We start from the raw sequence: 25,923 nt of genomic DNA, 5'->3' as shown, positions 1-25,923 counted from the left end.
CCCTGTAGGCTTTGAAGACTGATGCTGAATACACACAATCAGAAAATATGAAAAAAACACTGCTTCTCAAGCGATTGTATGATAATCTGATCACTAGCACACAGCTTTAGAAAGCCGATCACAGTCATTCATGCAAAATTGTCCGAAGGGACAAACACATAATTTTCTCTCATACGATAACAGAACGTATGATTTTCGTTTATTAAGTACAATAATCCTCCAAAAAAAAAAAAACAAAAAACAAACAAACATTCGCAAGACAACGCATGCTCGGAAAAGAAAAAATACATTTCATCACTTTTGAAGTCGTTTTTTTTTTCTGTTGTACAAGTATTTTCACAACTTTAGTAACCTCTTCATTTTGGATAGGAAACTAGCATGCAAGAAAAAAAAAAACAGGATCATTCGTCCGATATGATCATTGTGTGTACGAGGCCTAAATGGGTACACATCCGCCGGTGAATCTTAAAGTTTGTCTGTCATTTTGAAACACTGCAACATATTTCCACCTGTACATATCTTTATTTATCCCCATGTATCCAGGTTTTCAAGCAGTAGTATGCTCAGCTATGGCTGGCATTAGGAAAGTTTAATGGACTATGGAAAGCTGTGTCACACTGTGGAAGTCTATATCTCACAGTCCAGCTATTGTATTGTCAAGGAATGCTTGTGACCTCGAACATAATTCTACAGTATAGGCTGTCTTACTGCTCATTATTCTTGCTAACCTCTTTACCTTGTGTTGCGGATGTGAAGGATACAACTAGCCAAGGCACTAGACAGAATCTAGATATTCGTAATAAATAATGGATTATCCAAAGGGTCATTGTGATAAATGTCTTTACAAGAGATTGTGTAGTTGCAATTCTTTTATTCAACTGCAATTCTGTCTCTAGGTCAAACTCTTGACCTGGCATTAATCAGCTTGCCAGTACAGTAAAGAAAAAAAAAAAAAAAAAAAACTTACTTCAACTACTTTGCTGATGGATGTATTGCAAAAACCATGAATAATATCACCGTCAACAGTAACTTCACCAAATCGATTGTAGCCAACACCAGAAACCTTGTAAACACATAGCAAAATTTAATAAAGTTAGTATGGTTGAAAAAGGACCAACATTCATCAAGTCCAACCTAGAATGCATGTTTCTTTTCAGTCTAGATGTATTTAAACATTATAAAATGTTATTACATATGATCTTTGCTTTAAAACATTATTATGGATTAACAAAAAAGAGAAAGAAAAAGCTTGACTGGTGACTTGCTTTGGGGGACTGAAACTTCAGACTAAAGCTGGTTTACACACTGATCAAAATTTGGCCAGTTCAGAAGAGACTAGCCAAAATTCTGATCAGTGTGGCCCCGTTCCTCGAAAAAAGTTGATAGTTTGATCGGGACATGCTAAAAAATACTTATTGATCAGCTTATCAGTGTATTCAGACAGCTTCAGAAACTGCTGTCAGAATATATTGCCCTGATGGAGAAGGTTCCTCCATCCACCTCTGGCTGAATGAAAACAGTGTATTGGTCAGCTTCAGCCATCTGAAAAGCGGTCGAGTCTTATTGCTGAATGAAGATTGGCTGGATGACTTTGTACTGTACACAATGGCTATCTTTTAACATAAGCTGAGAGTTAAGCTGGCTATACACTGCTAAAATTTCCAACTAACTGGCCAAAATTCAAGCACTGGGTGGCCCTGGTGACACCACCTGGCATAACAATTCAAGAAATCAAACGAGATGGGTGGAAATAAGGGAGGCCATACATTTTTTTTTTTCATTCAACCAGAAAATTGGAACGAAACAAATGAGCCGATTCCCCCATCCACACATTTGATGCCGATCCTTCCCGCAGTAATATTGTATTCTGCTGGTGGAATACAATAATTGCTATTGCAGGTGGCACTGATCATGCAGAAAAAACCCAACAGGTTGGCTGTACGCAAGTCGATCGATAGAAGTCGATAGAACCAGCTGACTCATACATGGATCAAAATTCGTCCAGTCCCTGCTGAACTGTCTGAATTTGGATCCATGTATGGCTGGCTTAAATCAACTGAACAGCCAATCAGCCACTGGTGTTGCCTCTGAGAATACAATAGACAGCAGCGGAAGATTCACCCATCCACTCTGTTTAGTGTGGATCGGATAATCTATTGTTTTCATTTGTTCAGCCTGCAAGGTTGAAGGAAAAAATAAAAAAATTGTGTATATAGCCAGCTCAATGCATTACCTGTAAATGGATTGAATATATTTTAGTAGGCTGCAATATTTCATATTTACTAAACTAAAAAAAGGAAACATTCTGACCACAAGTATACAAAGCCACTATACTGTACAGTGCAACCGGAAAGTATTTACAGCGCTTCACTTTCTCCATATTTGGTATGTTACAGCCTTATTCCATAATGGATTCAATGTATTATTTTCCTCAAAATTCTACAAACAATACCATAATGACAATGTGAAATAAGTTAGTTCGAAATCTTTGCAAATGTATTAGAAGTAAAAACCGAAAAAAAAAAAAGAAAAGAAAAAAATCACATGTACATAAGTATTCACAGCCTTTGCTAAATACTTTGTTGAAGCTCCTTTGGCATCAATTACAACCTATTTTTGAGTATGATGCTACAAGCATGGCACACCTAGTTGCAGGACCTCTCAAGCTCCATTAGGTTGGATGGGAAGTGTTGGTGCACAGCCATTTTCAGATCTCTCCAGAAATGTTAAATCGGGTTAAAGTCTGGGCTCTGGTTAGGCCACTCAAGGACATTCACAGAGTGATACTTATTTACAAGTGATTTTTTCATTTTTAATACATTTGCAAAGAATTTAAAACAAAACTTCTTTCACGTTGTGATTATGGGGTATTGTTTGTAGAATTTTGAGGAAAATAATTAATTTAATCCATTTTGGAATAAAATAGGACTTTTGATAATAAAATCATTTTTGTAGAATACATTATGGGCAACATAGGTAAATTTTCAGGTACACTGGGTTATGCTGCTGCCTTCAGGAGATTGAACACTGGCAAAAACAAAGCTATAAATACAACCCAGTATAACCCCTACCACTTCCTGCATGCCATAGTTTTGTTAGAAGGGAACAGTAGGAGTGGATCATAGGAACAGAGGGGAGAGACCGGTGTCCCATAATGTACTCCAAATAAGGGATTTTAAAGTAAAACATTATATTTTTTTAGTACATCAACAGATAAACTGGACACCAACATTTTTAGGAGAGGGCAGCAGCCTTTACGTTTCATAATACAACCTGTGTATAGATTAATAACTTGCAATTGCAAAGTATGTACAACCCAATTCTGCACAACTGCTTAAAGCGGAGTTCCACCCATTTTTAATAGGTTGGAATACATAGATCTTTGTAATCCCCTTTAAAATGGCTTTTACCAATGGAAACTTTTTTTTTTTTTTTTTGCTAGTAAATACCTTAATTTCGGATTTATTCCTCCTCTCCTCACTTCCTGGTCCGATCGGCGATGACGTCATTCGGCGATCCGCAGTGTCTGCTGGGATGTATTCTATTCCAGAAATCTCAGTAGCTGTATCTGTACTGAGCCGTGCCTGCCCCGCCTCCGCCCCGCCTCCTCTCATTCAGTTGCATTGTATGAATGTATTAAGGCCGTTCTCTGCCCCGCCTCCACCCCGCCTCCTCTCATTGAGTTGTATTGAGAGGAGGCGGGGCGGAGGCTGGGCAGAGAACAGCCTTAATACATTCATACAATGCAATTCATTGAGAGGAGGCGGGGCGGAGGCGGGGCAGGCACGGCTCAGTACAGATACAGCTACTGAGATTTCTGGAATAGAATACATCCCAGCAGACACTGCGGATCGCCGAATGACGTCATCGCTGATCGGACCAGGAAGTGAGGAGAGGAGGAATAAATCCGAAATTAAGGTATTTACTAGCAAAAAAAAAAAAAAAAAAGTTTCCATTGGTAAAAGCCATTTTAAAGGGGATTACAAAGATCTAAAGTTCCAAAAATGGGTGGAACTCCACTTTAATAATGCACTAATAAAATGCTGGCTTTTAAAACCCACAGGAATATTTGTTAATTATTTAAGTGCATTTAAAATGCTCCATCATATCAGTCAACACCAGACAACTCTAGTTTCATATAGTTAAAAACCTATTGCCCTGTTTAACACATACCTCAGCATGGATTGCATCAGATGTAAAAATGTGAGTTACAGTCATCTCATTCTTTGTTAATGTTCCAGTTTTGTCGGAGCAGATAACATTACAGCAGCCTGAAAAGAAACATTTGTCACAATGACACCAATCTGGATCCAGAATGTGGGAAAAAAAAAAAGCTTTGCAATTATTTTAAGCAAAGACAAGCTGCAGAATGCTAACAAGATCAAAGCATATTAAGAGGGTGAAATATTCAAGGTCTTAAAAAACACATTTAACATTTCCACAACTTTGTTACTAATCATGAACACTATGAGCTTCTAACCTATTCCTGCCTCAAGCACTAAATCAAAAGCTTGACTATTAGGCGGCAGGGGTACAAATATAAGGCAAGTATATGCTGTTGGGAATAGGGGATTAAAGCAAACCTGCTGCTTTGCCCTGAACAAGAAAAGCACAGGTTTGCATTGAGGTTTTGTCTTTACTGCACTGGATAAGGATACTCTGTCACTAAAACTAAAGGGTTCCCAGCAAAAAAAAAAAAAAGCCTCGCTAACCTTTTGCGCACTTTTACTGCATTACTGATTACTGCAGTACTAACTAGAAATCATCATTTCTAGAGTGTTGAATTCCTGATCCCCTGCTGAGTGTTGTGGTTCCTCAGTTCTGTGTCCTGTAGTGGCCAGCAGAGGAGTGCAGCAAAAGGGCAAGGAATTGGACACTCCCAGCGGTGTAGATTTCTGAAGAGGCTTCAACAGGTGATTTCTCCTTACTATTGAAGCAATCTTTGGAGTTGATATTGTGAGTGATATCCATGTTCTTTGCAGGAAACATTTTTCTAGGTTTTAGCTAAAATGTCATGTTAAAAAGGAGAACTCCAAGAAGCATTTTTCTCTTAAAATCTCCTCTTAATAAAATACATTGCTGTAACAGGCTTGATGCACAAAAAAATCGTTTTTTTTTTTAAATTTTCTGTGATTTCTTTTCTGTGTGAATTCTACTGCAAAGAGCTACGAGTCCTACAAAAACAGAAGCCATAACTCACATGCGACTTCTAATTCTTGATAGGTCTGAATATTGTGATATTTGTGGTTACAAAAAAATAAATCTTTACTACAATATAATTGTGCATCCTTACAGTGTGGTCATGAGAGTATTTTCTTGGCTGAGCAATAAGTTCTTATTTAATCATGTTGTACACATTTGTATGAACTGTACAGCCCCCACCAAACATTGCAACATGAATCTGTAAAGTTTATGAAATGTTCTCTAGGGATGCTATTCTTTGACATTTGACATTGATCACATAAACAAGCTCATTTTATTTATTTATACCGATAAGCAATATTCTGCAGCATTATGCCACAAATACATGCATCTTTAAAGCGGAGTTCCACCCTCAAAAGTGACTTTGGCCCATCCGCTTGCTCTGTGTCACCTGAAAAAGAAATGGATAATACTATTTTTTTTTGTTTACTTACCTTGTTTTTGAAGAAAATATACTTACCTTCCTTCCACTTCCTCCTTCTGCGGCCGCGGCCCGCGCCCTCACTTCCTGCTTGCGTTGACTCCTGCGAGCTGAACGTCATCGCTCCCAGGAGTCAATGCACCTGCACAGGCCCCGATCATCAGTTCCGGTGCAGGTGCGTCATTCCCTGCTAAACAGCTTCTGTGCAGGGATGACGCACCTGCACCGGAAGTGACGAGCAGGGCATTCTGGGACCAAAGAGGACACGGAAGAGGACACCGACGAGGATGCCCTGGCTTCAGCTGTCCACACCTGAGATGGCAGCGCTGGACAAGACATTTTCAAGGCAAGTATTTCTTCTGAAAGATAAGTGAAATATGGAACAGTTCAGAGGCTATCCATTCTGAAATGCACTAGCCCTGACTGTCCCGGGGGTATTTTTTATCTCAAAAATGTTTTTGAGGGTGGAACTCCGCTTTAAATGCAATAAATCACAAGTATAAAAATTAGAAGAAAAAAAAAAAAAAGTGGTGCGTCACAAACCAATATAAATAATCCAAAAAATGTATTTTGTAAAATAAAATTTCCTAATCATAAAAGTTCAGATATCAAAAAGTCTATAAGGAGTCCAGATGTACTTTAATTTCTGTGAGTCTCCACTCCAATAGAAGTTACTATTTAAGGTGATTATGATTAAGAATATTTTATCCTTCAAGAAAAATACAGATGTGACCAGCTCATGCTAAAAAAGTGCTCAATCACCAAAAATACATGACCTCTCAAGTTATACGAAGTTCAAATGTAGCATTTATATGTAAATAGGTCAAAACATTGCAGTATTACCCCTGAAGAAACCGTATGAAAAACGCGTTGAGGAAATGTTTGGCATCACAAGCTTTTGGCATAACATCTTCCGGTGTATCTCCTCCTGCACAGGAGTACTTTCACCCCCAAATCCAGAACTGGCTATAATGAATATCAACATCGATCTATACCCTCATAACCATAGACAAATGGTAACCCACATATTGTTAGCAGCAAAGACCCTGATTCTCCGTAATTGGCGATCCACTATTACTCCTAATCTGTCCGAGGCAATTGCTCTAGTGAATGACAATTATCGCCTAGAGAAATCTCTAGCAATTAACTCCCTGTCATACAAGAAATTCCAAAAGTCCTAGGAATGCTGGCCTTATCTGAATCCGGCACTAAGGCTCTCTTGAAATAATTGTACCTTTCTACTGACCCGAGTGGCGGAGGGGGAGCTCCCTCAACCGGACCTGGTGACATTGTTCCCTAGGGTTCTAGGTCCAGGGTGAATAGGACTCCCACTCCCGTATTACATCCAAACATAGTAATACATTTTATCAGTATTATACTACGTTGTGCCACCTTCCCACCATTTGCCATACCGTTTTATAACCTGTAATGCTTTGAATACTTCCTGAGATTCCTGATCATTTTGATTGTCTGATACTGCACCATTCATCCGTTGCTCTTTTTTATATGCTTGTGTACATGCATTGGAACATGTTGAAAATTTGAATTTTCTGTTTTGTTATGTTTATATTCTCTTATGTAAAACTCAATAAAAATCTATTGAATGGAAAAAGAGGAAACGTTTGGCCATCGCTTCCTGTCCTTTGGCAAAGTCACATCCAGGTCTAACGTGACCAGAATGGCAGGATTCCCATTCTTTTCTGCTGCACAGGTGGTTTATATTGGTGTAGACTCTAGGCACTTTTAAATGTGAGTTTAATCTCTGGAATACTGTAATATTTTGACCTAGTTACAAATATATACTTCACTACAAGTTTCTTTCTGGTATATTTTCAGCTGATGGCTTACGTGAGGGAGAGAGGATTGTGGATCCTAACGATGCTTGAGCTGCCTGGTAAACTGGATGACTGGGTCACAAGAGGAGAGGATACAGTTTTGCGCTTTGACCTTCTTTGAACCAAGAGGTCATGTATTTCTGGTAAGTCACCAGGTGGCCACATCTGCATGTTTTTGTATGAGGATAGAAGATTTCAATCACCTTAATAGTACTTTTTGTGGTGTGGAAATTCACAGAAGTCTTACAACATATGGACTTTTTGATATTGAACTTTTATGATTAAGAATTTATTTTACAAAATAAGTTTCTGGAGTATTTATATTGGTTTGTGAAGCACCACATTTTTTCTTAAGTATAGGTAGAAGCTAACTGACCAACAAACACCATGCAAAGAAGTGGAACATAGCCCTGGACCCTAAAGCTGCCAGTGCTACTGAGCCACCGTATGCCAGCAATTAGTTGTGTCATCCTAATCTACAGGAATCTGCCTGGTTTGTGGAATTGTGGAGTGTTTGAATCCTAGTCTAAATCCCCCTTGGAAAGCCCCCATGAAATGGTTACCTGTGCTGGGCCAATCATCTGCGGCCAAGGGCATTCCCTTGCCCACAACCACACATATACAATAGGCATGTATACATGTAGCTGCGGAGCTGGGAATGCTTTGGCCACTTATAATTGATAAACATTAGTGTTATTCACCCTTACATAGAACACACATCCAACTATAATTTAATAGAAACTAAAAATATATTATTTGAAACTTAAAAAAACAATAATAATTGAACAACCATAAATCAACAATGTTGTCAGATTATTTCTACACCTGCTAATAACAACATCTCCAAAATGTCCAAAAGCTGCCATTTAAAACCATAGGTAAGAAGAAGGTGTTACGGACTAAGTGGCTTAAAAACAAGGCAGTCCAATGAGCTATGATGAGCTGTTGTCCACACTTTTTTTTTAATTATTTTTGATGCAAAAATGTGGTTAATGAGAGTGGCTACAAGATTTGGCCAGTAAAATGATACAAAAAAACAACACTGTACAGTTTGTTAGTACAGTAAGACTCCATTCACACTAGCGCGACTTGTCAGGCGACTTGGCCGCATGACAAGTCGCGGTCGGTCGCCCGCCATTGAAAAGTACAGGACCCGTTCTAATAGGAGCGACACAAGTCGCTCCGACTTAGAAAAAGGGTCCTGTACTACTTTGGGGCAACCTGGAGGCGACTTGCATTGACTTCAATTATATGAAGTCCGTGCAAGTCGCGCCGAGCATCAGCTATGTGAATATTTTCCTACAAGTACCAAGATGCCGCGCCGTGAGGTCACGCCCTTTGACAAAGTCGGAAATTAGGAAACGCGTCAGGGCGCGAACATCGCGGCGTCCGGAAGTACACGGGGACAAGAGCGGAGTGATTGGAGCTACCTGACACCAACGTGGAGAGGGTGAGAGGTACCGTCACTGTCCACGAATGGACCCAATGGAGTGAGAGTATAATTCCTTTTACTGCGCTGCATTTTATTGTGTTTGTGAGTGGATTTTCATTTGAGTTTGAGTTGAATAAATGTGAAGTTTAAAAACGATATCACACTCATTCAATCCCTTTTCACACGGACGATCGGGTGAAAAGGGATTGAATGAGCACAAGGATCATTTGGTTATTAGCTGCCACAGGGAGAACACAGGATTTGAGCCAGTTTGGATGTCAGCATATTCCAGCGTGTGAGCCTTACCTATGAAAGTGGGTGGGCAATAAGCTCTGGTGAGTTGCCATTCTCACTGATTATCACAAACGGTGGATGCAAATTTCCTTCCTGAGGATTCTGGCTACACAGTGTTTTTCCTATCTGGTGGATTGGCTTTTTCTAGTGATCTTCACTATTTGAACTGACTCTTGAAGTATCTACTCTGTGAATAGTGGACTGACCATTTTTTGTCTGCGCTACGAATACTTTTACTTTAGAACCCATATGTGATTCGAGTTGTGTATTTTATTGGACCTTCAGAGTTTCTTGCCGGATATTTGCCGGAAAGTGACGTCATCGCAGCTCCGGCCACTCGCAGCACCAGAGCTGCCGAAGACGCCGAGGGAACATGTCAGCTCCCACAGCTGTGTCCGGGCGTCCGTGTCGGGGCTTCGTTTTAAGGTATTTCATAATGAGCTAGTATGTGATGCATACTAGCTCATTATGCCTTTGTCTTGCAGGGTTTGTTTTTTTTCGGCAGTACACAACTGCTTTAAAAAACAAAGTAGTCCGTGCTGGGTCTAAGGATGACAAATAAGCACTTGAATGAATGGCAGTCTAACAACTAGCATGTCAAGGAAAGTAGGGATGCCTCAGCTATTAGAATATAAAGTATAATTTGATTTAAAGTGACTGCAAACCCTTCCATATACCCAGTGAAGTGGCTGGCCTCAGGTGTAAAGACTAAACAGGAGGCAGAGAGCTGAAATTACACTCTACAGAGCTCAGTGAGAAGAGCTCCGAGAGCTGATTGGAGGGAAGGGACACACCCCCTTCACACAGCTCACAGGTACAGAGCTGAGGCTGACAATCACAAGCTGTGTGCTGGAGGGCTTTCCCCCGTCACCTTCCTTCTCGGTGTCAAACTGTCAACTACAAGTTGCATTAAAGAAATTCAGGCAGTGGAATCCCTCTTCAGAGCCGTTGTGTTCTCCTGGCGGGGGGGGGGGGCTTTTTAATTTTTTTTTTGTTATACATTAACAGATTAACACATCTTGTTAATTTTAAAAAATAAATAATAAAAAAAAAAATTAAAAAATTGCAGAACTGTCAGGGTGAGCACAACACACAACTGCAGTGCAGGCTCATATTCTGTTCTTTCTTAAGGTGTCTGAATTACAAATCGATAACCTCTGCAGAATAAACAACCTTCCTTTAGACATCTAAGGCAATCAATAAGCCAAGTAGTGCAAACGAATATTCAAAGAACTGTGGAAGACATAAAAACAGCTCATGTAAGAAGATTTAAAGTCTACTAGAGTTCAACAAGGTGGTATGAAATAATCGGTTTGATGTATAATCATCAGGTATCTTCATGGACTGTGAATCAATGTCTCCCTCCTGACACCATGCCAACTGTTTACGCTTTCAGGCCTCGGAAAGCTTGGAGTAGTAAATGCCAGATACTAAGCGCTGAGGCAAGAAAAGACAAGATAAGTTATATGATTTAATACAAAGCCACTGGCAGTAAATGCTAGTCACCATTGCAGCGGTCGAGTGAGGCACAGCTTCTCTGAGCGTTAATTTAGTCTAAGGGTGAGGAAATGTGACTACAAAGCACTTCAGGCATTTTGCCCCCCTAGATTTCTGTTGAGTTCCCACAAAGCCCTGACAGCATAGGCATTTAGCTTGTGAGTTCTGCTGCCTCTGCAAAGAAACAGCCTCTTCCATCTTCTTGTCTGCTAGTTGCTGTTCTGCCTGGCAATCCTCTCCCTGTTACAGCAGTGTGCTCTCCAGCAAGCAGCAGTGAGTATGCCCTGTTCTCACCGGATCTCCTGATCTGCCAGCACATCTCCTGGCCCAGGAACCATCACACTACTGCTCACCAGACTCTTCTCGCTCTCTCCTGGGTTGAACAGCGGGTGCAGAACTACCAGTGCCACTCCCTGCATAGGCTGCCGACCTCTCCCTCCCAGTCCCGCTGCCCCCGTTTCACTACTTATGAGGTGGTTCTACCCCACTTTACTGGCGGTCCTCTCCACTTTACTCTGCCATGTTTTTTAGAAGCGAATGATCTGCGCATACCTCTGCCTCATCTCGCCCCCCCAGAACTGCTGCTACATCTCCTGGCACAGGGGTCACTGCACTATGATCCTCCAGACTCCTCTCATTCTCTCCAGGATTAAAAGAGAAGTTTCTATGGGAAAAAATAATAAATTAACAGATTTTTGCAGAAGAAAAATTTGCATTTTTTTCTTCCAGCAGCAGCAGCCTTGAAAGCATTGCACCCATGATCAGTAGATAATGGGTACAATGGGGTCTCCTGCAACATGTCATCCAGCTTTCAGCCTGTAACTATATTTGAAAGCTGGATGACATGTCAATGGACTATGAGAGTGCTCAATGGTCAGTAGCTCCCCAGGGAAGGATGCTGGATGCAGATGCTGGTCACTAATATGGACGACATCCAAGCCACACCCCCAGAGCTTCCGATTTTACCACCTCCTCATCCTGGCACCCTAAGGCGGCTGCCTAAGCCGCCCTATGCTGGCACTGCCCCTGTAGACAATATAGAGCAAGTTAACATATCAAATAACTAAGTACAAACAAAACTACCACTCTGTACAATGCTCTCAGCCTAATCAATAAATAAAGCAGTAGCTACAATGCACCAGGGGATGCTGGGTGAAGGCGCTGAACTAGGATTGAATAAATTAATTGGCCAGAGATGGGACCCACTAGTTGTGCAATAATATGTTTCCTGTAAAGTTCCCTGAGCAAGAAATGGCTACTGCGAATAGTGGCTCCGGACTGATAAATGTCATTATTTCGTAACCGTAAGGGTTTGCTATCAAACATTTACTTGGAATACACTGCAGCTTACAGCCCCAGACCAGGAGAAGGTTGAAACGAATTGTGTGATTTCAGAGCATGTAATCGCCATAGTCAGAAAACAGGATGGTGGTTGATCAGATAAAAGATTAATACTTTGTTAATGTAACACATTTTCTACATGCTATCATGCCATTGTGGTGGCTTTAGACAAGCAGATGTCTCACTGTGAAGGACATCTAGTGGTACATCTACCCATCCTCAAATGGCATGTACAGCCCCAGGATAGAGTGTAAACCTTATTCCAGGACTAACAAATAAAAGCAATACACAAGCACACTCTCACAATTACATTTTTATTTTCTTGTTTTATACTAAAAAGCAAACTAGCGACCAGTGTGTGTGTGTGTTATGTATTTTTTATAATATTGTATTTTGGGAGAAGGATGTACGCCACACCTTCAGAAAATCCCTATTCACCACCTCACTGTATACAGCAATCACCAAAATTTTACAGATTGTTGATAATTGGAAGTGCTCATTTACACAACACTATATGGCATGTTGTCAAAAGCAATATTTGACTTGGCAACATTGGTTGCTTTTGTTTTGTACAGCCAGCTTCCTGGTCGCCATAACAGACTGTAATCTAAGACAGCCGGGAGAAACATCAGGTCTTCTAATCTGTTTCTGTAGCTTTTCTGCTGTCACTTTTCTCTCATTACTGAGTTGACAGAGATATGAAATCCATTTACTGCACACAAAGGTTGCTTTTAGACTGAATCCGACAACTAGTGTACTGGATGCAAGCAACCTTTAATTCTGGTTTAAAATACAAAATATTAGGTATATACAGCGGATATAGAAAAGAATCGCTGCTTCAAAACAATCACATTGTGTTGCTGTGCAGCCTGAAATGAAGAAAATGTATCCAGCTGTATTTAGTGCAACTTATAACATCTAAGTGAAAGATAAAACATGTCGGGAAAAAAAATTAAAAACAGAATCACTGAATTGGAAAAAAAAGGTTCACCCCCCTTGTGTCAGTATTTTGTTGAATCACCTTTATCTTTAATTACAGCCTTTAGTCTGTTGGGATATGTCTCTTCTAACTTTGCACATCTAGACTTTGCAATATTTGCCCACTCTTCCTTGCAGAACTGCTAAAGTTTAGTTAAATTTGATGGTGACCGTTTGTGTATTGCAGTCTTCAAGTCATTCCACGGATTTTCAAGGGGGTTCAAGTCTGGCCTCTGACTAAGCCATGCAAGGGCATTAACCTTTTTCTCCTTCAACCACTGCGTGTGCGTGGTCATTTTGGCAGTGTGCTTTGGGTCATTGTCATGCTGAAAAGTAAACCTTCTTCCCAGAGGGCAGGAGATTTTCCTCAAGAATTCAATGGTATTTTGCCTTCTATCCTGAAAAGTGTTCCAGTCCCTGCTGCAGAGAACAACCCTCATAACAAGATATTACCACCTCCATGCTTTACAGTAGGAATGGTGTTATTTGGATGGGGAGTTGTATTGGATTTCTGCAAAGACAAATCGTTCAATGTTGAAGCCAAAAGAATTAAAATGTTAGCCTCATCTGACCATAACACCTTTTTCCATCTCAGAATCTTCACGGTGCATTTTGGCAAAGCTCATGACTACATGTGGCCTTTCTTGAAACCCTTCCATGCAAGCAACATTTGTGGATAATTTGAGATATTGTTGTCACATGCACACAATCACCAATCTTTGTCATAAATTACTGCAACTGATGTAGGCTTCTTGATAGCCTCACTGACAAGTTTCCGCCTGGCTCTTTCATCCAGTTTGGAGCGACATCCTGATACAGGGAGGGTCTGTGTTGTACCAAATACCTTCCACTTCCTAATAATAGATTTCACTGTGCTTTTAGGCATTGATAAAGACTTAGAATTTTTTCGTATCCATCTCCTGACTTGTGATTGTCCACAACTATATCTCGGTGGTCTTTTGACAGTGCCTTGCCACCCTTAGTTAATGGTTTGCTTCAGTTGCACTTCCAAGGACTGATATTCTCCAGGAATGCTCTTTTCATGCAGAGCTGATCAAAATGATCACAGTTGAAAGTCAAATGGCTCTGTGTGCTATTGAGAAGGTGATTAGCTACAACTGATTGGGTTTACAAGTCATTTTTAGGAGGGGGGGGATAATTTTTCCATCTCAGTGATTCGGTTTTAATTCTTTGTATTTTTGTCTGACATGTTGGGATTAGATCTTTCATTTGGAGGTTATAAAAGTTGCAGTAAATACAGCTAAATAAAACAAAAAATGTGTGTCTTCAATTCAGGCTGAAAAGGAACAAAACTGTTAATTTAAAGAGGAAGGAAGCCAAAAATCAGACGATACTAACCCCACGGGGCCACCAGCGTGTCTGCACCTCTCCACCTGTTAATCCGAGACACCAACAGATCCACCTCGGGGATGCCCCACCGGAGACCTAACTGATGAAACACCTCCGGGTAAAAGGGACCACTCCCCTTGGTCCAACGCCTGCCGAATGAGGTAATCTGCCTGCCAGTTTTCCACCCCGGTAATGTATACGGCGGAGAGGGCTGGAACAAACCATTCTGCCCACCTAAGATTTCCGGCTACCTCCCAAGCTGCCTGATGGATATAAGCCATGGCATTGTCTGATTGAATGATTGAATGCGAACTGGACATCCCCGAGGACGATCCGTCCAATGGTCCAGGCACAGTATGACAGCTCAGAGTTCCAAGACGTTGATCGGTAGTCTGCACTCACTCTCAGTGCCCAGATCCCCTGAGCAGAATTTTTCCCGAGGACGCCTTCCCAGCCAGCCAGGCTGGCATCCATGATGACCACTATCCAATACAAGGAAGGATTTGCCCAGCAGAAGCAGTGGAGAATAAACCACCATAGCAGGACTCCTTCGTTCCCTGGCTCAGCGGGATCTGATTGTCCAGGGACTGTGGAGTCCTGTCCCATTTGGCCAGAATTTCCCATTGCAGGGACCTCGTATGGAACTGTGCAAACGGAACCGCCTTGAAGGTAGACCCCATCATGCCCAGCACCCACATGCAAGTCTGGAGGGATGACCATCTGCTGGACAGCATGAGACTAATTGCAGCCTGCAATGTCTGGAGTTTGTCCAGAGGAAGGAGCACTCTGGCTAAGGCGGAGTCCAGAGTCAGACCCAGATAGTCCAGCTTTGTGGAACCAGACTTCTGAAAATTCAGAATCTAGCCGAAGTCCCTCAGAGTTCGTATGGTGATTTCCAAGTTTTCCACCAGAGCTGTAGGGGACACCGCTCGCAGAAGGAGGATGTCCAAGTAGCCCAGTACCACAATCCCCTGTTGGCGTAACAACGCTAGCACTAGGGCTAACACTTTTGTGAAGAACTGAGCAGAGGCGAGACCAAGGGTAATGCCCCAAACTGATAATGATCCTCTCCCACAGCAAAGCGGAGGAAGCGCTGGTGACAGACACATATTGGAATGTGAAGGTAAGCATCCTTGATATCAATAGAGGCAAGAAAATCTCCCTAAAGCAGGGATGCCACCACCGTGCGAATGGACTCCATCCTGAACTTCCGCACCCGCACAAAGCAGTTCAGAGCCCTGAGATCCAGAATTGGGCACACCTTGCCTTCTTTCCTCAGAACCGTAAACAGGTTTGAATAAAATCCCTAAAAACGTTCTGGAGTTGGAACCAAACAATTGTTCCTTGAAGTAACAGGTCTTGCACCGCCCTGAAGAGGGCTCGCAATCGGTCCAGGGACCGATACACATTGGAAGGAAAGAAGCTCTCGAGGGTAAGAACGAAACTTGATCTTGTAGCCGGATCATATCATTTCGTGGACCCACTTGTCTTGCACCAAGGAGGTCCATGGGTCCAGAAACCAGCGAAGAAGTCCCCTCACCCCAGGCATGGGTGAGGGTGCACCTTCATGTAGAAGGAGCCTTGTCTGCGGGTCTGGAGAAACCCACTTTGGACTTGCCAGACCAAGTTCCCTTTGATCCTCCCAAAAAGGTCTTGAAAGGCTTTGAACCCTTGTCAGCCGACCCTGAGGGACAAAAAAACTTCCTGTGAGCCGAGGAGGACGGGCCACATCTGCGACGAGGTTCCTTACCCTTACTATTGACAACAAAGAGAGAGCCGCTCAGGTGTTAGTTCAAAGGGTGGTGCTGGTCAGATCCGCCGTCCAAGCTATGAAGAATCCAAAAAAGTAGACCGCACTCGGGAAAGTAAGATGAAAACAATCAAAACTCCTTTATTCTTCTTCGGTGTAGCAGACAGACAGTACAATGCACATAACAGACGTGCCCGGTTAACGCGTTTCACGAATTAAATCGCTTACTCATAACCATACACAGGTTATGGTATACTATGGTATACGGTCTACTTTTTTGGATTCTCCTTACCCTTACTAGCCTACGAAAGAAAGGTGCTCTTCCCCCTATGTGTGAGACTCTTACTGATGTCATCCAGGGTAGCTCAAACAGGCGATCTCCTTGAAAAGAGGATCAGTTAAGGCTTTTTTTGAGGTCTGGCCTGCAGAATAACATTTGAGTCGCAAAACACGCCTAAGGACCACTACCAAAACAGACGGTCTAGAAATCAGGGGAGTCAAATCCAAAGAGGCATCACAGATAAACTTCAGCCCCTGGACCAACTGGTAGGGGGGAGCTGCTCATCCTCCAGGTCATGGCGTAAAAGCTTAGCCCACTCGGTCAGAGTTTGTGACACCAGGGCAATGACCGGTCTGAGTGCTGAGCCAGCCACAGTGAACATACTGCGGGCCACAGCCTCCGTGTTTCTGTCAGGAGCCCCTCACTAGGTACAGCCCTCACAGCCCATCACCTTGCAGCCAGTGGCGTACCCCCCCCCCCCCCCATCGCCAGCACAGCACCCTGCCCCAGCGTTAGAAGGTAGCCAGACCACCATACAAGTCCAGTATAAGTGGAGAGAGGAAGGGGATAGAGGGGGGGGGGGGATAGATGACCCACAGGTCCAACAGACTTAAGGGAGGGCCTAACAGGAAGAAGGGGAGCCCGGGGTTCCGACCGTCCCAGGGAGGAGCCCGTGTCCACCCCAAAACCCTCCAGGGGGAGAGGGAGATAGCTACTTAGAGAGAGCATTTTGTTTGGGATAGCTACTCACCAAACCAGGAAAAAGACTGGCACCGCTCCAGACAGAACCTCCTCTCCATCAAAATGGGGGGAGGGGGCTATCGGCCGAGACACGGTCGTCTGCGACCTCACGAGGCGTTTAACTTGAGCGGAGGTCTGTGTGCTCTCGCTGGCCAGACTGTGGTGACCACTGGATCTAGACTATCCAGCCCCTCGCCCAGTCCGGCAGACTATCTAAAAATAAAAAATTGCTAGGACCGTAGATCGCTTCAAGGAACTAGGTCCTTTCTCCTGACTAGGCAGAAAAAAAAAACTGAGTACCTATAGCAGGGGGGGGGGTCGGGTATACCTCCTGGGACTGCCCACAGGCGTAGTCAAGTTGTTTTTTTTTGCGAAGTGTCCTACTCCTGTAGGGGACAGTATAACCCAACAGTCAAGAAGCTCAGGAGCTGTGTCAGTCAATGAACGAAAGAGAAAAGGGAGCAATGCTGTGGGGGTAATGTGAAAGAAGGCAAGTGCTGGTGGGAAGGGGAGATGTGATGTGAAGGGGAGCAGTGCTGAGGTGGTGGAGTAAAGGGGGAGCAGTTTTGTGGGGGGGGAGGGGAGAAGTGAAGGGGAGCAGTGCTGTGGGGTGGGGTGAAGGGGAGCAGTGTTGTGGGGAGAAGTGAAGAGGAGCAGTGCTGTGGGGGGGGGGGGGGGAGTGAAGGGAAGCAGTGCTGTGGACAGTGGGGGAGAAGTGGAGGGAAGCAGTGCTGTGGGGGGGGGGGGAGTGAAGGGGAGCAGTGCTGTGGGGGGAGAGAAGTGAAGGGGAGCAGTGCTGTGGAGGGGGGGGGGGGGGAGTGAAGGGGAGCAGTGCTGTGGGGGGGTTGTAATGTAAAAGGGGGAAAGTGCTGGGGAGATGGGAAGGGGGAAGGTGGACACCAATGCAAAAGGAAAACTTATGTGAAGTGGGGGACTGAGAAGACAGATGTAAAAATAGGATTGTGATTTAAAAGGAGGAGGCTGTGATGGGAAGGATCTGAGACATCACACAAACATGCGATGCAGACCTCTGCTAGAGTAAAATTTTACTGATTGGACCTCCATGCATTTTAATTCAATACTATTTGTATATGGGTTATATTGGAGATTAAAATTGCAATAATGGATTACATCCTTTTCAAAAGGTTCTAAATATGTGTGTAGAAAATTCATCTTGTGGGAAGTGTTAACTCACAAAGGCAGGTATAACTCTAACCTTATATGTTGAACACTGGTATTGTACCATATCTTTAAAGTAAAAGTGAACATATCACAAAAATTTTAAACAAAACAGGTAATACTGCACAGGACAGTAGAAGATGTAAGAAAAACTCTAAACTGCCTAAACAGGAGAAATCTTTACAGTTCCGCAGAGGGTAACCTAAATGTATAAGGTCTATGTTGTCCGCTAGCAGGTGATTAAAAAATATTTGGCTGTAATGCCGACTTATTGGCTTCAATATTTGTGAACTAGAGCAAATATACAATTTAAAAAGTCAGCAACAGGACTGAGGTCTTTAGAGCATATTTATTCTATGTTGCTAGTGACTGAAACTGCTGAAGGATTCAGAATGACAGTCAAGCAACAAGACTAGCGGTCTATAAAAAGCCTACATGCACCTGTACTTGTAATAAAATCGTCTTCATTGCAGCCCTAAGGTCCCTGGAGGTAAATGGAGGAGAGAGAAGGGATCTAGGTAAACGTAGTACTGCTCATGCAGTTGAATTGCTTGTTCATAGGGTCCTCTATTAGTTGCTCATGTTTGATCGAGGACAGATTCCCTTTAAGTCAATATTAACACTCTAATGTATTTTTAAACACTATGTTCCTATAACTGTAAAATACTGACTACTCAGTGAATCATTGATCTTCATTTCCAGCAGCATTGAAGTCTGCAGATTGTACACTAGGCCTGAAGGGATTCATAAAATGCAGAACACGATATGCTAATTTCATTTGGGATTCATACCAAGTGTTTCTACAATGGGTAATTTCTTAACAATAGCTCTTTTTTTCGCCATTCTCATCACGCCAAGTGCCAGTGTTACAGTTACTACAATGGGTAGTCCCTCAGGGATAGCGGCTACTGCCAGACTGTAAACAGAAAAAGAGAAACAAAATTATAATTTTATCTCCTGCTGGCTTATTTTATTTTTTAAGATACGTTTTAGTATTTCTAACCGTCTAACATAACATCATATAAATCACAAAACACACATCAGACAGTGGCAATTTCATTGTAAGGGCTTGTTCACATGTATGGCTAGCATGCATTCTCCTATGAAAGTGATCTGTTTTGGATGATTTTTCAGAGAACATTTGACAAGTGGTGAGGAGGCAAGGTCATCTCCTCATTACCAGTTTTAACCCTCAAAGTGACGCACCTGCTTATTACAACCGCATGCTTTGGGCATATGATTGCAATGCGGCCCCATTCACTTGAATGGGTTAGGCTCAGTGGTGGTACCATCTGCTAAACAGGATGTGCCATTTAACTTATCATGGCATGGGTACAGTCCTGTGTGGCTGCACTAATTTATTTAGGTGGGCAGTCAGGGTGTGGTAACCACAGTTTAACCACCTGATTTAAGTATTTTGCAATTTCTTTTGTTCATTGTTTTTTATCCAGATTCTCAACAAAAGTGGAGTTACACTATAAGCTTTGTTAGTTTTTATTCATATGCACTGCAGAGCAAACCTACAAGCATTCAAGACAACCTGTTAATTATATAACTTAATTGGGCTATGTTGAATGTGTCAAAGGTTCAGACACCTAGATAGCATTAAAGTGGTTGTAAAGGCCCAAGGTTTTTTTTTTTTACCTTTATGCATTCTTTGCATGAAGGTAAAAAAACCTCATCTGTGCAGCAGCATCCCCCCTCAGTTCCCCCTAATACTTAACTGAGCCCGATCCAGCTATGTGCACGAGAGCCTCGGTTCGCCAGGAACTCTCCCTTCTCATTGGCTAAGACAGCAGCGGGAGCCATTGTCAATTACAGCTGGGCAGGGCTGAGCTGCAGCTGTGTGTGTAAATGGACACGCAGAGCCGCAGCTTGAGAGCGTGCCTGCTCGGGTGCTCCCTGCTCTGGAGTACTTATCAGGAAGAAGGGGGAAGGAGCACCAGCGGGGGACCCGAGAAGAGCAGGTAAGTACAACATATTTGCTTTTTTTTTTCTAATAGAGAACACATTTTTAAATGAACGCATTTTTAGCTTAAAGTAAACTGGTTGCAATCCAGGGAAAATCATACATAGCATGTGATAAAAATAGAATTAGCCAGGAGTTACATTTAGTGAAGTCTGCCATGTGAAAGGATTAATATATTTAAGAGGAGAATACGAGATGCTTACATAAACTGATGATTCTGACATCTGGTTTTACTGAAGGTAACAATTGTTTATGCATTTTAATTATATGCTCGGGTTTGTGACAGGTTTAATTTAGAGATTGTTGCTCTCTACAAAGAAATTGCTGGTGCAGATATGCAAGTTCCTACCTTACTCCAATAGTGAACATATCAAGGATATGCTTCCCTTGCAGCCATCCTACCAGCATTATAATACCTAAAAAAAACACAAAAAACACATGTATACAACAGCATTAGTATCTCTGGAAATATAGCAGGTGGTGTTGAATTCATAACTAACCATGAGAAATACAGCTTATAAACAAATGAAGATAAAGAGGAGCGGCATTATATTAAATGTGCTATCTCTCTAAGAGAGATGCCGTGCTTTAATTCATAATAATGTTTGATGTTCTGTACAGGAAAATGGAAAGCAGCCAAGACGAGTGAGCCAAAAATACCTCCCGACACCCTGAAAACAAGATATTATTTTCTGCTGTGATAATTGACTGACAATGACTGTGAACCACAGATGATAAACACTCCACACTGCTAGGGAAGAAGGCATAAGGCTGTACAGAATATATACTAACCTATTATACCAAAAGAATACAAGGAGAGCTGCTTTCCTAAAATATCCATGCTCTTCTGTAGCGGAGTCTTCGGTGCCTAGAGAAAGAAAATGTTATCTCCATTATGAATCAACAAACTGATGCATAAACGCAACGTGAAAATGGCCTGCGTGTGTTTTTCTAATTGGCCATCTGGCTACCCACATGCCCAAGGCTGCATAACAACATGGTACACATAGGTAACAAATGTCCTCCTGTTTGCTAATATGACTGGCATATTGCTGCACAGAGCGCACGACTATTGAATACAATGACTAACCCCCACTGGCAAAGCCGAAGTACTATAAAGGACAATATAAAGTTTATAAAGTGATTCTAAAGGTTGTGTGTTTTCTATCTTTTTAAATAATTGCCTCATCTTTTGGGTCCCCCCGCCGGCAGTCCTGGCTCCTCACCCCTGCTGAGTGCCCTCAATAGCAAGCCTCTTGCTATGGGGGCAATCGAGCAGGCTCGCACATGAGCCGTGCACCTGTAAATGGACAGTCTTCAGACCCAAGTCTGAAGTGGAAAATGTACATCTCATAAACACACACTGCAATAGGAGCTTCTCCGATTTCGCTTTATGGAATTTGTGCTGCAGGACTAGTATTATTTAGCTGCTGGTGTGGCCAGGTCAGGACTGCAAATGATCTGATCTCCCAGTAAAAACAACGGAGACAAATATATTAACTAGTTAGAATTTGTGAATGCAGCAGGAATTTATTGTCCACTTCCTTTTAATGGAATATACGAGAGACGTTTAAGTTAAACAGACGTTTACTTTTACAGGTATAAAAGGGATGCTAGAATTGAGGTACTACACACAGTAGTATGTTGCAAGTGTGTCATATTACTGATAGGTGGTGCACAAGTGGCAGACAATGAGACACTCCGCCGCAGTAAATCATTTGGCCAAAAATCTGTCAGTGATGATCCCCGGCCATGGTGGTTCCCAGCCCACAGCAGTCATTCCTGTTAACATTCAGCACATGGAACACCTGACCCTGGATAAATCGACGCAAACATTTTTAACAATTGCATCTGCGGGTAAAGTAATCGCAAGTGTTTTCTGGGACAAACGTGGCATTATTGTGCCACCATTCATGTGCCATAGAATGCATTAAGATAAAAAACCTTCTGCGTTAACTCCTTTAATGCATTAAAATAATGTTTTATTGTGCTCTTTCCTCCCTCTTCCTTGCGTGAAGGGAAAGAAGAGATCCAGCACTGTACATAGCTGAATCTCTTCTGCCTGCTCTTACTCTTCACACAGGGACTGGAACAGCAGCAGGAGCCATTGGCTCCTGCTGCTGTCAATCAATTGCAATTAGGAGGAAGTGGGGGCAGGGCTAAGTTCCGCTGTGGGTCTATGGCCCATGGCTCCATAGACAAACAGCTCGGAAGCCAGCAGGCACTGGCTTGCTATGGGAACATGCAACGAAGAGAAGGCACCAAGATCGCCGATGGGGACCCATGAAGAGGAAATTTGGGCCCTCTCTGTTCAATATCATTGCACAGAGCAGGCGAGTAGAACATGTTTGTCATTTTAAATTTAAAAGAAAAAAAAAATGGACTTTAGTAGTAACACATTAATTTACAATATTGCACAGACTGCAGGATATGTGAAATTGCAAAAATGGTATGGCCATGGCAGCCTGAACAGGGTAATTCTGCATCTTACTAAAGCTTAACATTACAATAAGAGAATAATTAGGAGGAATCATATGGAGGCAGGATGCATTTCAAATTTTAGTTACCTGGTAAAAATAAAATCTTCCAGTGGTTCATAGGCATAACTCACCTCTTCTGCTTGCATCATCTTAAAGACCTCCCCAAATTCAGAATTTTCTCCAGTGCCAATGACTATTCCCTGCACCAAGCAAAAACAGAGACTCAGTGGGTTAGATGTACCCATGATAGATTGAAAGAAAAAAATAAAATATCAGAAATATGGAGAGTGCCATTTCTGACTACCTGAAAATGCTAGCTGACTGGCTGTTCCTGGTTTCAACATTTACATTACAAATTAAAAACTAACGTGAACATCCTGATATACATACTTCTTCCTCACTTAAGACATTGTAAAACAAATTTGTGTAGTCGCAGCTCTATTAAGTATGCCACACAAAATCGACTACAGTTTTAACCATGTATTTCATTTAATTGATATTTCGCTGAGAGGTCATGGAAGATTTAGGGAACTGAAAATTTGTTCTTAAAAACTTTTAGCACTTATCTGTTCTTTTGGCTGTAATATATGCAATTTTCTTTTCAATCTGTATGAGTAACAAAGTCACAATGTCATGCACATACAGGTTGAAAAGAAAATTGCATATATTACAGCCAAAAGAGCAGATAAGTGCTAAAAGTTTTTAGGAACAAATTTTCAGTTCCCTAAATCTTCCATGACCTCTCAGCGAAATATCAATTAAATGAAATACATGGTTAAAACTGTAGTCGATTTTGTGTGGCATACTTAATAGAGCTGCAACTAAACAAAGTTAACAAACATGTTTACGCCCATATTCAGGGTGTACCCCATGCTATGCCCATATTCATGGTTTAACATGTTACGCCCATATTCAGGGTGTACCCCATGCTATGCCCATACTCATGGTTTAACATGTTACGCCCATATTCAGGGTGAACCCCATGCTACGCCCATATTCAGGGTGAACCCCATGCTACGCCCATATTCAGGGTGAACCCCATGCTACGCCCATATTAAGGGTGAACCCCATGCTATGCCCATATTCAGGGTGAACCCCATGCTATGCCCATATTCAGGGTGAACCCCATGCTATGCCCATATTCAGGGTGAACCCCATGCTATGCCCATATTCAGGGTGAACCCCATGCTACGCCCATATTCAGGGTGTACCCCATGCTACGCCCATATTCATGGTTTAACATGTTACGCCCATATTCAGGGTGTAACATGTTCCAAACAGACCAACCTCCACACCTCCCCTTTTCCTCGATCTGACAGCTAGCTGGGATCTTTTCTACCCCCCCCAGCTCTACAATCCGCAAAATGGAATTTTTATTTTTTTTATTTTGAGGAACCTGCTATGAAATCCTATTGCTCAATCAATAAAAGGAACACTAAAGTTTAGCTTAAAAAAAAAAAAAAAAAAAAAAAAAAAAAACTATCAAAGACAAATGTATACAAGACATACAGTATGTGTAAGTTTCACAATTTTCCAAGCTTCTATAATTACCATTTATTTTTAAAGTAGTTGAGGAAACGGATACATGATCAATTTATTTGAAATTACTTTTTAAATGTAGATAGGTTTCTGTATTGCACAAAGTATTGCGTAAGCCAAAATGATGTAACTACAAAAAAGGAACCCATGTATGATAAATCAAGCTAAAGCGCCCAAAAGCAATCAACCAACATCCACTTGCTACTTGTTTCTGCGGTTGTTTTAAGGGGATTTCCGGTCTCAACAAGAAGTTAGGAATTTACTTTCTAGGAGACATACAGAATTGTCAGTTGCTGCTCAGACAATGAGCAGCTTTGCAACCACCAAATAAAAAAAAATAAAAAAAATTCAGCTGAAAATCTACACATAATTTAAATCCATTCTGCCTTTTGGAGAAATGTGGATTAAAACAAATGTCCAGGTCAGAAGGGAGATCACTGTGCAAAAAGCTGTGGAATCATGAGTTCTACTATCAAGCAACCATTAGGCCCCTTTCACACATACGGTCCGTTTTTCATCCATCCGTTGACGGATGAAAAATGGACATCAATGCATCTCTATGTAAAAACGGATGACATCGGATGATCATCCGTTAACATCTGTTTTCATCCCTTTCAGTCAATGTCTGTTTTTTGGAACGGATGAATGCCCTATTTTTCATCTGTCAAAAAAAAGGATCGGATGAAAAAACGGATGTAAAACGGACAAACGGTCCGTTTTTTATCCGTTTTTGCATTGGTAGTGGATGTAAAAAAAAAAGGGATGAAACAAAACAGATGAAAAAAAAAACAGATGAAAAAAAAAAAAAAAAAAAACAGATACATTTTGACGTGAGTGAACTGATGAATTGAACGGACTGGATGTGTGAAAGGGGCCTTAAGCCTCATACACATGATGAGAATATCAGACGAAGGATCGTCCGTATTCCTTTCACATGCCAGTCTCATATTGAAAATGGAGAGGTTAATAAAGTTACGTAAATTCTCATACAACAGAATATAACTTCGGAAGTGATGTAATGTATTCTTTAGTTTCCGAGCACGTGTGGTCTTTGTCCTCTGATTTTTTTTTCCGAGCATGTGTGTTCTTGGTCTTCTGATTTTTTTCAGACAATTGTTTATTTTGTTATCGTACGAGCAAAATGTTCACGTTTGTCCCTTTGGAAAATTTAGCATGAACTGTCGTGATTGACTCTCAAAAAGCTGTGTACCAACGATCAGATTACGGTACAAGCGCTTTGAAAGCGGCATTTTATGTCTGATTTTCTCATCGTGTGTACTAGGCATTAGACACATTACTAGAATAGGATTTAACAATTAAAAATACACCCACCTTTGCTTTGCCATATCTAACCAAAGTCCCCATAAAGGCAATGTTGCTTCTGGATGTTAAATCCCCATTCGAAGCTGCTGGTTGTGGGGCGGTAGATTTAGAACATGGAGAAGTCTCGCCTGTTAAACTTGACTCATCCACAGACAGATCCATTGCCTTGTAAGACAAAAATTCAAACACTGATAAATCTGTGCAAGAACACATATTCAGCACTTAGAAGTACAGGCAGGCTTCAAAAACCAACAGAGTTATGAATTTCTAAATTAATATTGGCGAGTAATTGCAAATATTTAGTGTACATGT

The 25,923-nt window shown here is 41.8% G+C and overlaps 1 protein-coding gene across 2 annotated transcripts in view; it reads right to left on the bottom strand.

The window, feature by feature from the left end:
- Positions 1–25,923, bottom strand: part of ATP2C1 (ATPase secretory pathway Ca2+ transporting 1) — a 235,461-nt gene that overhangs the window by 76,828 nt on the left and 132,710 nt on the right. For both annotated transcript variants that reach the window (XM_082258061.1, XM_082258060.1), the window contains exons 8-14: positions 25,621–25,776; positions 22,881–22,949; positions 21,062–21,137; positions 20,619–20,685; positions 19,092–19,216; positions 4,174–4,271; positions 968–1,063 (exon numbers count right to left, since the gene is read on the bottom strand). In XM_082258061.1, coding sequence (XP_082114187.1) covers positions 968–1,063; positions 4,174–4,271; positions 19,092–19,216; positions 20,619–20,685; positions 21,062–21,137; positions 22,881–22,949; positions 25,621–25,776 — 687 coding nt within the window. The remainder of the gene's footprint in view (positions 1–967; positions 1,064–4,173; positions 4,272–19,091; positions 19,217–20,618; positions 20,686–21,061; positions 21,138–22,880; positions 22,950–25,620; positions 25,777–25,923) is intronic.

This window comes from Pelophylax lessonae, assembly GCF_965119305.1.
Source record: "Pelophylax lessonae genome assembly, chromosome: 5".
Taxonomy (NCBI): domain Eukaryota; kingdom Metazoa; phylum Chordata; class Amphibia; order Anura; family Ranidae; genus Pelophylax; species Pelophylax lessonae.
The sequence above is the reverse complement of the archived record's forward strand: the minus strand, read 5'-3'. Positions and strand labels throughout refer to the sequence as shown.